Raw genomic sequence first — 12,001 nt, 5'->3', positions numbered from 1 at the left:
TCCCAGTTTTTTGAGGGAAGTACATACCCCATATGGTGTTGGTAAATAGACCTTGCTTTCTGACCTCCACTGAGGCTGCTCATAGAGAAGAAGCTATAATCTGACCCCCAACTTTCATCCCCCCTTTAGTTTTGAAAAATGCAGGAGGCTTATTTTTATTCAAGAAGGGATAAAGAAATAATTTGGAGGCTGGAGGCCAGTCCCTGCTGGAAAGCATGTAGATTGTCAATAATGGTACAGATGTGCTAGCCCTCATTAAAACTTCTGCAAGAATTAACTATTTTGGGTTTTTTTTTCTTCTTTTAATTGTTACTTCCTAGTTACTTTTAATCTGCAATCCTGTTTTTTGGTGAGGTTTTTGTTATTATTTCGGGTTTTTTTTACAAGAACTTAAGTGTTGACAGCTCTGGAACCTTTTCAGAGCATCACTGTTTTCTCTGCTTGTAGGAATAACAGCAGATTAACTATGATTAAACCTTTTGTTGTTGTTCACAGATGGTGATGGGTCATTTTCAGATCATGCATTCTCAGGATCAGGTAACAATTAGGTGCGTTACACTAAGGGATTGTATTTACACTCTGTATCAAGGAGAGCTCTGAAAGTGCTTAATGCAGTGCATGTTCGAAAGGGAATTTAGCTGCACTCCCTACTCAGAGTGCCCTCATCAGGGACCTTTGTACCATTCTCTTCCGCCTAAAACCAGAAAAATCTAGAGTCCAAACGGGGGTGAAAAATGGCTCCTCGAAGCCAGATTTCTTTGCTTTCTACCTTGTTTTGTAGTATAGCATTCTTCACTTCCAGAGCAGAAGGTGAGATGCAAAATCTGTTATTATTGCTGTTGGGGAAGCAACTGCACTAACAAGTTGCAGTGTAGTGATTTTCAAAGGCAGTACATCTCTTATACTTTTGTTAACAATCTGTGAAAGTATCCTAATAAGCTTGATGCAAAAATTACTGGTTTTGTGAGATGAAACCATTTCTGAGATGATTTGATGAAAATAAAACTTTCTATCTTTCTTAAAAGATAGAAAGCAAAAACATTTCCGAATTATCTAAACAAAATATTTTTAAGATCTTGTCAGATGATAAATTTAGAAAATGTTAATGATTTTGACAGTTGCTATTTGCTCTGAAATTTGTTTTTAAGCTTTATGCTCTTGCGTAGTGAGTAAACTATGTCTTACCTAGCTCCAGTTGTCATTGGCAGAGCCAGCTATGGGAGTGTTTGGCAGGGGGTATCTGTCATTGCACAAAATGAAAACTGAACAAAATTGAAAGGAACAAGCTGAAATCTTCTAAATTAAGGAGTCTGTAAAAAATGCTTCATTGAAAAGTCTGTCTGATAATTACAAAGATGCAATTTAATTTTTTTTTTTTTTACCTTATGTGTTACTTAGGACAGACTGGTGCTGAGCCACAAGTGACTATCGCACTTGGACGGCTCAAAGGGAGACAAACAAATGTGAAGGGGACAGACAGACTTGTAAACGTTTTCCTTGGGATTCCTTTTGCAAAAGCACCTGTTGGATCCTTGAGGTTTTCCCCACCTGAACCACCTGAACCCTGGAATGATCTGAGAGATGCAACTTCTTACCCACCACTGTGAGAGCTGTTCAGGTCATTTGTATATAGAAACTGCTCATGTTTGTCAGTGTTGTCGTGTTTATTAGGGTACAGAGGTCTGATTTTTGGTAAGAAGCTTGTATTGACTGGTAGTGAATACGCTGCCAGTACTGAAATACTTCATAAGAACTGTGGGACTAGGAAGCACAAAGAATTCCTGGGAAATTCCTGTCTTTGGAAATCATGTTTTCTCATTATAATGTGCTGAAATAATTCAGCTTCTTAAGTACAAGTATAGAGCTGTGCTTTTACAGGTTGCACCTCTAACTGTATATAACTAACACAAAATTCAAACACCCTGTGGGAATTCAGTCTGTGGGGCAAAAGAAAGTGTGTTTTCTCTATCATTGTTACATTGTTGCTATTGCAGTTTTATTCCTAATAGTCACGCTTCCTTTCTTTTGTGAAGATGTCCTCAAGATCTGTCCATGTTGAAAACAGCTGAAAAAAATTTTAAAGAAAAACACCTTCCATTCCAAACTTCTGAGGACTGTTTGTATCTAAATGTTTACAGCCCTGCTGGTTCAAACAAGAAGGACAAGTTACCTGTACGTAAACCCATTTTACAAACTTGTGTCGTTCAAAATTTGCACCTAATGATAGCTCCTAAGTCACTTAATTGCTTTTGAAAATGTGATGCTGCATTAGCAAAAATAATATTATTATGTAAAATTCAAAGTCCACCAACCTAAAATTCAGCTGCCATTGAGCTTTGGTGATTTGAAGTTCCTAACTCTCTGATGTTGTCTTCCTTTTTCAAATGAAATCTACGGAGCAATATATAGAAGTGTGTCTCACCCTTTTTTCTCTAAGGTAATGGTGTGGATCCATGGAGGCAATTTTATATTTGGTGGTGCTTCTAGGTATGATGGTTCTGCACTATCAGCCTACGAGAATATTGTGGTAGTAATAATTCAGTACAGACTTGGACTCCTTGGATTCCTCAAGTAAGATGACCTATTTCACTTTTTACAAAATACTTCCTATCGTGTTTAAAGCATGGGTAGTTTTGTTTTCTAAATCAGTTGAACTTCTATACCAGCTTCCCACTGTTACAGTGGTTTAAATGTACATAGTTCACTGACATCAGGACTTAAGAACATTAAGAAATGCCTGTAAATTCCATTTGCATTGTCATTTGATTGTAGCCTGCTGTCAAATCATAGTTGGGCTTATTTGTTTCTGGATAGGATGTTTGTTATTGCCTTTACTTCCATCCATTGGTGTGTAGAACAAAAAATCATATAATATAAAGGCCAGGAATCCATCTGTGTATGAGTGAACAAACAGTAGAGGCCAGTAAGTCAGTGGGTCTTAGATCTGACTATGAAGGGCTTTAGATCAGTAGACTATACTGCTCTTTCCTTGGCCAAATATGACACTTTGCACAAAATGTAAGTTGGTGAGGTTTATTTTATTCTGGTATTAGAAGAACTATTATTCTTCCTGAGAAGTTGGCTTATAATGCTTTTCTTTCAGTACTGGTGATCAACACGCTCGTGGGAACTGGGCATTTTTGGATCAAGTTGCAGCTCTTCGGTGGATCCAAGAAAATATTGAACACTTTGGTGGAGATCCAGGATCTGTCACACTCTTTGGTGTATCTGCAGGATCTTGCTCTGTTTTTGCACATGTAGGCATGCAGTAGATATACTAAAAAGTGAAGTCTTAAAAAAAATCTTCAAAAGCTCAATTAGTGTAACATTTCATTCTTAATCTGATTTTTCAAAGTAAGATTAATGGCACACATTGTGCTAAGTCTAGGCACTTCCCCTGTAATTACATAAAAACGTGTAATTCCCCACTGAATCCAGCAGTCTAGTCAAGCATAAAGTTATGGGATAAGGACCTTAATGTAGAATAAATGCTTTCTGTTCTTCCCTTCTTGTCAGGTTTTATCTCCTTTGTCTAAGGGTCTCTTTCATAAAGCAATATCAGAGAGTGGAATTCTAATCCCCCCTGATAAAGATTTACTTCTTTCAACAGACCTTAAGGTAGGTTCGTTTTTTTGCATTTTAAAGCCTTTATAACCTAAAATAGGGTATTTTTTATATCTGATAATTTGGTTAAAAGAGAAAAGGGGAAAATCTGATTGCATATTATGCAACAAAGTTGATCAACTTTATTTTCATGGCATACCTATAAATATATAGATTAGCACTAAGTAAATTTTCATTCAAATAGTCTATTTATTTTCAATCTTACCATGCTCATTTGGTGTTGGAAATAGATTGTACAGTTATGTGATTATAATATCTGTGAGTTGAGTTAAGTATTTTCAGTTACACACATGTCCATTTTCATGCACACTGTAGCTTAGATAGTAACTATGAAATTTATTATGAACAGTTTAATTAGAATCCAGAAGAGGCATTCAGTTTTTATTCAGCTCTGGTCTTTTATGGAGGGCCTATATTTGAAGTAAGTTAATTAAAAAAAAAAAAAAACACTTTAAAATTAAATTCTTCTCTATAGGTACCTTTTCATTTCTCCTCCTGAAACAGCAGGTAGTAATAACGTAAATCTCCCATAAGTTGATTTCCTGAATTTTCTTGCCTTATTTGATTTATGTTACAACCTCGTATTATCTCTACAGCAAGGTTTGTTGTAGAACAGTGAATGGAAATATAGCAAGAAAGAGAAGTATACCAGAAAGATTTCACTTTGTGATCAAACTGTAGTATTTCTAGTAAAACAAAATACTTGAAGCCTATCAAGCTTACCTAAATCAGCCCTTAAATAAAACTATTAACAGTATTGTGTATAATAATTTTCTGTTTATAAATTCCTTAAAGACTACCTCATAGCTAACAGTAATTGTCTTTGTTAATAATTTTCAGAAAATTGCAAGTATATTTAAGTGTGAGACGAGCAGTTCACTCTCACTGATAAACTGCTTAAGGAACCAGGAAGCAAAGGATATAGTCTTTAACAGTATGGTAGGTGAAACTTTACTTAGTAACGGATTTTTTTAATGGCATGCTTGCAAAACTTTAGCTCAGCCTCTGACTAGAGTTCATTGTTGGCCTGTTCCAAAGTTGATTTTTCCTAATTTTTGTCAAAATATCCCCTAAATATTGAAATAATTTCACATAATTTCTCTTTAGAATTTTCAGTGAAGTGTCACAGCACCTGTAAAGTTGTGAGCAAGACTCGAGCATACATATGTTTTAATGTCAGTTAGAAGCAGCACAGGATCAGGAAACCATTACATTACTCCATACCATGACCCAACGAGGCTAGTATTTTATACTCTTGTGCAAAACTGCAAATGTATATTACAGTGGCTGTAGATACTCAGGTTTCTTAAAGCTCTTTTTTGCACCTGGAACATTAAATGTGGACATTTTATTATGTGATTTGAAGGAAAAAAGGAAAATACTATTAAGAAGTAATTTGATCTTTTTTTCTCTTCCTTCAGGAAATCCCATTTCTACCATTAGTTTTGGATGGAGTATTTCTTCATAAGTCACCTGAAGAGATATTGGCTGGAAAAGAATTTAATGCAGTCCCGTTTATGATAGGAGTCACCAACAATGAATTTGGCTGGAATATTAGATCTGTAATTTAATGGCTATTCTTCTTTTTTTTGAATGTTTGTGTTAACTGATGCAGGCAACTCTGAGAAGTTATTTGCTGGTAGGACACTTTTTAAGTATGGCCAAAAGGCTTTGCATTGTTGAAAATATACACAAGATAAACTTTGCTTGCATTATGATTCTGTAGTGACCCAGAACCAGCTGGTCACAAAACAGTGAGACACGCTTCATCCTGCAAGTTAAACTACATGGACATCCTTGGAACATCAATTTTATACAGTATTTTCTTATCCTAAAATTTTAATCCCTCATCCAGTCAGAGAGAGGAAAAAGAATGCAACAGTCAAGGGCTTATTACTAAAAGAAAAACAAAACCAATCCTTTCCCCCACAACGCACAGTATTCAGGATTGATACATAGAATATTATAGAATTCAGCATTGATCACCTTAAACAGCTTAGCCCATATGTCATTATGAACTCTGACTGCTGGTTTTATCATTACCTCTGTGTTCCTTGTTACCATGCAGAAAGATCTATCATTTGAAAATCTCAGCTGGGGACAGAGTATGGGGATTATGTGGGTGTCCCATCCATTCTCGGTGCATAAATTCTTTCTCATATGAATTCCATGGGAAACTCCAAAAAGTGAGCAGTTGCTATACAGTGCACAAAACTGCAGGAGGTGGATTTGTGTCCTCTCTCTTCCTTGTCCTCTTTTCCTCATTTCCTAAGTATTCATGTTCACCTATGTAGAACAAAGCATTTGTTTTGAATCTACGTAATAACTGTGTCTCTAAGAGTGTGCTGGTAGTGAGTCCAAGAAGAAAAATGTAAAGTGAAATCTGTTCTAATTAATTTTGCAGACAGAAGAGTCATTTTATGTAATGCTCTAAAAGAGGAGGACCATTAGCTTATCTTTACTTCAAAGGGTTCAAACAACTGGACTTGAGACAGAGGCTGCCTTTTAAGACTTTTAAGATCTCCCCTACCAGAGGGAAAATAAGCTTTTCACTTCAATTCTGCCCTAATGCTTTCTAGTCTTGTAAGTTTCTTAACAATGTGTGTTGATTTAAGGATAAACTACTTAGCATGAGTAGTTTATATAGGAACCTTCACCAAGGAAACGTTTATTGCAGTAAATATAAGCTTTTCAAGACAGCTGCTGCATCATACCGCATTTTTGCATATGATATGATCCTTCAAAAATAAACACCAGTAGTAAGAATAAAGTGGAATAATGTAGTTCCAATGTTAAAAATATTGGAGAAGTTGAATGGCGCTAATAACATTTTTTTTTTTCTGTGCAGACATCAAAAATACGAGGTTTGAAGGAAATAGGAGATAAAAAATCAATCACTTCAACTTTAGAGTTTTTACTACCAATGATGGTAAGACCTGTTGCACTAATCTAACTTGAGACGTGAAATTTCTTTTTAAGGCATAGAACAGATTTGTGAAGTTTGGTGTTCTCTAATTTCCTGCTTGAGTCACAGTGTTACGAAGACTTGAGGTCATGTTACGCTTTGGGGAGAGTTCCAGCAGGACTACGGTATATGGGGTTACAGAGAAATAGGATGAGTCGGGCCTGGGATTTGGGGAAATACCTTTTTCCTTCAAGACCTGTGAACCAATATTTTTATCTTGTATATCTTTATCTATGTATTTGTATGTAAGATTACTGTAATAGTGTCCCTAATCTTACAGTATGTGATGGCTAATCTCCTGGTTGATGGGTTTCAAGGCAGGATTTTTCCAGTATGTTTACACTAAATTAAATATAACTTGTATCCTTCAAGCAGCAAATTCTAACACTAAAAACGTAAGCTGTGTTTGGAGATCCCATTGGTCATGCCCTGTAGAATAATAGTAAATAAATCTTTCAAGGACTCAGAGAATTTACTTTTGTTATTCCCATCTCTTTTCTCCTGAAGAAAACAGAAGCCAAAGGTATTATGAGGACAAGTTGGTGAAACGTTGTTGATTCCTGCAGAGTTTTAACTCATATAAATCTGTTGAAAATTTGACCTCAGGTGGTTTGTTTAGTTTGGTTTTTGGTGTTGGGTTTTTTTTTCCCCCCACAAAAAGTCTGAATAGGTTTTATTTGCCATCATTGTTTCCCATCAACATGGGTGCTACCCTGGACCTTTGTGCCTTTGCGGAATCTCTGAAGTTTAAAAAGATGACATTTTTAGTTGCTAATTCAGAGTGTGATAATTTTTCTGTTTGTTTCTTGTTTCCCCTTTTTCTCTTAGGATGTACCATCAGAGGTTCTGCCTGCGATAGTGGATGAATATCTAGGAAACACAGATGATCCTGCTGAGCTACGGGACCTATTTCTGGACTTGCTAGGGGATGTAGCAATTGTCATGCCATCCATTAAAGCATTGAATTATCACAGAGGTGAGCTAATGAACACCAGTAGGATATTCAAACCTCTTACTACATGCTGGATCAAATGACATAAATCCCCTGTCATGTGTAGGCAGCCCTTCTTGAGACTCCCACTGGGAACTTGATGGGGGTGCAGAGTGATATAGGTCTGCAGGATTGTGTGAAGCAAGTGTATGTACTCCTTTATCTTTGTGCTAGTGTCTTGCACTTGTGCTCATAGTCACAATATATTGAGAGCAGAGCATGATAACACAGGTAAATGTTTGCTAAGTGAAGTATACATGCTTAAAAATTAAAACATATTATAGCAACCTGAAATTTGTCCTTTGGCCCACTGCTACAGCAGCTCTGTAGTCTGGACATTTTCTGGTATTTAAGTGTAGACAAGCCATGCCAAAATACCCAGAACTGGAAAATAATTTGATGTTATTTTGTTTTCTGTAAGTTTTCCTGAGGTGAATCTTTTCTTTTTTTTTTGTGTAAGTGCTGTAAGTTCTTAATTTTGAATTAAAAATAAAAATACATATTTGAATGTAACATTACATTAAAAATGTGCCCAGTATAAAGCTTTGGGCATATTTAAAGTAATATTTTAAACAGCTGATGTCAGCCATAACTTATGCATCTCTTCTTTAACTCTCTAAATATTACGTCTTCTAGAGTCTGGGGCTCCTGCCTACTTCTTTGAATATCAGCATCGACCCACTTCATACTGGGATAGTAAACCAGAGTATGTGAAAGCTGATCATGGAGATGAAGTTGGCTTTGTCTTTGGAGGACCGTATCTGGCCGGTGATATTCAGCTACGTAGTAAGGAATAGAACATTCAATATTCACTTAAAAATTACTCTCATAACACTTCCATTTTAATCAGGCTAAAATGCATATATTAAGAGTGAGACCAAAGTATAACCCTTTCTCCTGTTAGAATTTGTTTAACACTAATTTACTGGCTTCTCCATTCTTCATCATGTACAGATAGCTGTTTCTGAAGCACAGTAAGTTACACACGTTGTCAACAATTTAGCAAATAGGGCATTTGCTAGAAAACATCGCTGTCATTATACCAGCACTGTTCATGAATTTGCCAAATAGCTTTGGCTGAAAAATAAATTGAAGAAAAGGTCAATTAAACTTGCAGAGGGTTAGCGGAGTACTTGGGAAGCAGGAAATCTAGGCTGTCTTCTTTTCCTGAGGAATTTAAGCTAATGTCTCCTCCTTTCCAGGAAATCCCACAGGCTGTCAGGCTCCAGAGAATGGGCGACTCGGTCTCTTTTGCAGATAGTGTTCCAGTTGTGTTGATTAGAGCAAGGCTTGGAACTCCAGTGTTTTCATTCTCTGCATGAAGATCTAATGGTTAGGTTAAAGACTGTTTTCTCCTATGACTTAATTAATATTTAAGCATTTTATTGCCTTGTCAGTTTGGGCATTTGCATAGGATTCTGGAAGTTCTGGTTCCTTCAGGCAGAATCCCATGTTGTTACAGTCCAAATGAATGTGCCAGTCATTGAACAGTTAAATACAAGATGCCACATGCTCAGGAATATTATGAATCCCACAATTTGCTTTAATTGCATATGCCTAAAACAATAATACTCAGGATGGAGTATTTTCTTTCCCATGAAATAAATTAGAAGCAGTTCTTATTTTGACAAAGAAACACAGAAATTCTACTTAGTTTAAGTGAATTCTCAATTTTTTATGCTTTTATTTTTGTCTTTTGCACAGTAGTTCAAAGTCTGGTTCAAAGCCTACATAAACAAAAGTATTTCCTTTTACTCCATTGAACTTTGAAGCAATCCAGCTATGTTGTAAACGCATTCATTAATCTGTTACTAGAGCCTTTTGATTTGCTTATATTTTAAATATATTTTTTATTTATGTTATCCTACACTAGAAAACACTATATGGTTCTTTTTCTATTTGCCTGAATTTACTGAGAGCATTAAAATAGCAAATATTTTTCTTGATGTATTGAGATGCATGTATAATTAATAACACACTGTAATTAAAATCATTTTCACCTACCTGATACAGTGGGCATATGTGTAACTATATTCAAGTGAATATTCTTGAAGTGTTGAGACATGGAATGACATCGTCTTGTGTCAGAATGAAGGAATCTTTGCCTAGTCGTGTTCTGAATAATAGGGAGAATTTCAGTCCTACAAAGCTGGAATGAAATCTATGAAACTAAACATGTGGCCCATTCCTTGAGTAGAAACGGGACTCAGGAGACATGGGTTCTTTTTTTGGTTCTGCTTCTGGTTTCCTGAAAAACTACAGGCAAATCACCTTATTTCCTTGTACCCCAATTCCCCAATTTGTAGAATAAGGATAATTATTCATAAAGAGTGCTGAAATCTTGTCTTGATGATTGCTGTATTACTAACATATTGCAGGTGTGGTACCTCTGTTGTAATCAGTAAGTTGTTACAACATATTCACAGACTGAAATGCTGCTTCTGTAGTAGCAATGTTTTGATTTCTGCCACATGTGAAAATTATTTTGTATTTTGTCTCTCAGGTGAAGTTACAGAGGAAGAAAAGAACCTTAGTAGAACTCTAATGAAGTACTGGGCTAACTTTGCTCGAAATGGGTAAGAATCATGAGATTCATTACACATATTACTGGTTTGTACTGATTCCAAAATGAATTAGCTGTTTGGTGATTCAGTCTTAACTGCTGTGATTGAATTCCCCCCTGCGACTGAAGAGGGCATTCACTCTTTTCTTTCTTTTTTACAGAAATCCTAATGGGGAAGGCTTGGTTGACTGGCCATCTTATAACCTAAACGAAGAATACTTACAGATAAATCTAAAACAAAAGAAAGCCAGAAAGTTGAAAGAAAAGAAGGTAGACTTCTGGAGAAAGGTGATGTTTGAAAAGACAAATAACAAAAGAACAGAAAACAAGAAGGTTAATTCAGAGTTATAATTTACAGTCTAAACATGCACATATGTCCTGGTTTCGGCTGGGATGGAGTTGATTTTCTTCCTATTAACTGGTATAGTCCTGTGTTTTGGATGTAGTGTGAGAACAACGTTGATAACACACTGATGTTTTAGTTGTTGCTAAGTAATGTTTACGCTAGTCAAGGACTTTTCATTTTCCCGTGCCCTGCCAGGTGCACAGGGGGCTGGGAGGGATCATGACCGGGACGGCTGGCCCAGCGGGGCAATGGGGTATTCCATATGACGTCATGCTTAGCATATAAGGCTGGGCGAAGAAGAAGGAGGGGGGGGACATTCGGAGTGATGGCATTTGTCTTCCCAAGTAACCGTTAGGCGTGATGGAGCCCTGCTTTCCTGGGGATGGCTGAACACCTGCCTGCCGATGGGAAGTAGTGAATGAATTCTTTGTTTTGCTTTGCTTGCGTGCGGCTTTTCCTTTACCTATTAAACTGTCTTTATCTCAACCCACGAGTTTTCTCACTTTTACCCTTCTGATTCTCTCCCCCATCCCACCCGGGGGGGGCGGTGAGCGAGCGGCTGCGTGGTGCTCAGTGGCCGGCTGGGGTTAAACCACGACAACATAATAGGCAAACTATTAGGATAGTAAAAGAAATTACTTAAAATAATTTTGAGGGTAAAGTTATGTTTCCTTTCTTTTCACCTTTTCTTCACAGTCATCATACTTGCATACTATAATAATCCAACTGATCTATTTCCCCTTTGTGATCTTTTACTTCTTCCTGGATTTGTGTCTAAGAAGCCTCACTTATTAAATACAGCTACCAGATTTCCCCACTGCTCAGGTTTTTCTATTGCTTCCCCATGACTGAAGACAGAATGTAGCAGCAACATTGTTTTAATAAAGTGAAATCAATGAAGACTCGATCTGCAAGTAAAACTGTCTTTTGATGTCAAGTGTGTCAGCGATGGTACAGAAGATTTAGATACAGAAACGTCTCCTGTAGGAAAAAAAAAAAAATTGAACTAAAAGATGTTCTGCTTTGTAAGTCAGTTTTACAACAGAGATCGTGTATTTCTGACTGTTGTGATACATAATCGGTACCAGTAGCGCTAGAATTAAGACTTCTGTCAAATATTAGAAAAGGGAGAAACAGTATCCACTACCCACACTTTTTTATATTTTAAATTTAGCAATAACTCCCTTAGAAGGATCAACATCAGTAACATTAGTTTAACACTTTCTGTCTTTTCCATGGTGCTTTACACTGTGCTCCAGGCTGTTCTCTGTGCCATCAGTCAGTTCCAGATTCTCTGTTTGCACTGGGTCACAGGTCTTCATTACTAGCTTTGGAGAGGGATTCATTTACCAGAATTATTCCAGTGCCCTTACTGGCTGATACAGAATCATAGAATCATTTAGGTTGGAAAAGACCTTTAAGATCATCGAGTCCAACAGTTAACCTAACAGTGCCAAGTCCACCACTAAACGATGTCCCTAAGCACCACATCTACACGTCTTTTAAATATCT

General features: G+C 36.7%; 1 protein-coding gene across 1 annotated transcript; it reads left to right on the top strand.

Annotated features, from left to right (window-relative positions):
* The first annotated feature begins 690 nt into the window (after window positions 1-690).
* Window positions 691-10,512, top strand: LOC104082589 (fatty acyl-CoA hydrolase precursor, medium chain-like). Its single transcript, XM_009585778.1, has 13 exons — window positions 691-810; window positions 1,399-1,603; window positions 2,034-2,172; window positions 2,438-2,571; window positions 3,104-3,257; window positions 3,517-3,618; window positions 4,465-4,563; window positions 5,046-5,186; window positions 6,473-6,553; window positions 7,418-7,565; window positions 8,217-8,366; window positions 10,084-10,156; window positions 10,305-10,512. The coding sequence occupies exons 1-13, from the start codon at window positions 735-737 to the stop codon at window positions 10,492-10,494; spliced, it is 1,692 nt and encodes a 563-aa protein (XP_009584073.1). The 5' UTR covers window positions 691-734; the 3' UTR covers window positions 10,495-10,512.
* The last annotated feature ends 1,489 nt before the right edge of the window (window positions 10,513-12,001 follow it).

This window comes from Fulmarus glacialis, unplaced genomic scaffold (assembly GCF_000690835.1).
Source record: "Fulmarus glacialis isolate BGI_N327 unplaced genomic scaffold, ASM69083v1 scaffold49149, whole genome shotgun sequence".
In the NCBI taxonomy this organism is placed as follows: domain Eukaryota; kingdom Metazoa; phylum Chordata; class Aves; order Procellariiformes; family Procellariidae; genus Fulmarus; species Fulmarus glacialis.
The sequence above is the reverse complement of the archived record's forward strand: the minus strand, read 5'-3'. Positions and strand labels throughout refer to the sequence as shown.

Bases quoted from the DNA above. Each gene is read 5' to 3' on its own strand.
- LOC104082589 (XM_009585778.1), top strand. From the start codon at position 735: ATGGCTCCTCGAAGCCAGATTTCTTTGCTTTCTACCTTGTTTTGTAGT. The intron at 811-1,398 runs GTGAGATGCAAA...TGTGTTACTTAG, and splicing joins CTTCACTTCCAGAGCAGAAG to GACAGACTGGTGCTGAGCCA. The intron at 4,564-5,045 runs GTAGGTGAAACT...CTCTTCCTTCAG, and splicing joins ATATAGTCTTTAACAGTATG to GAAATCCCATTTCTACCATT.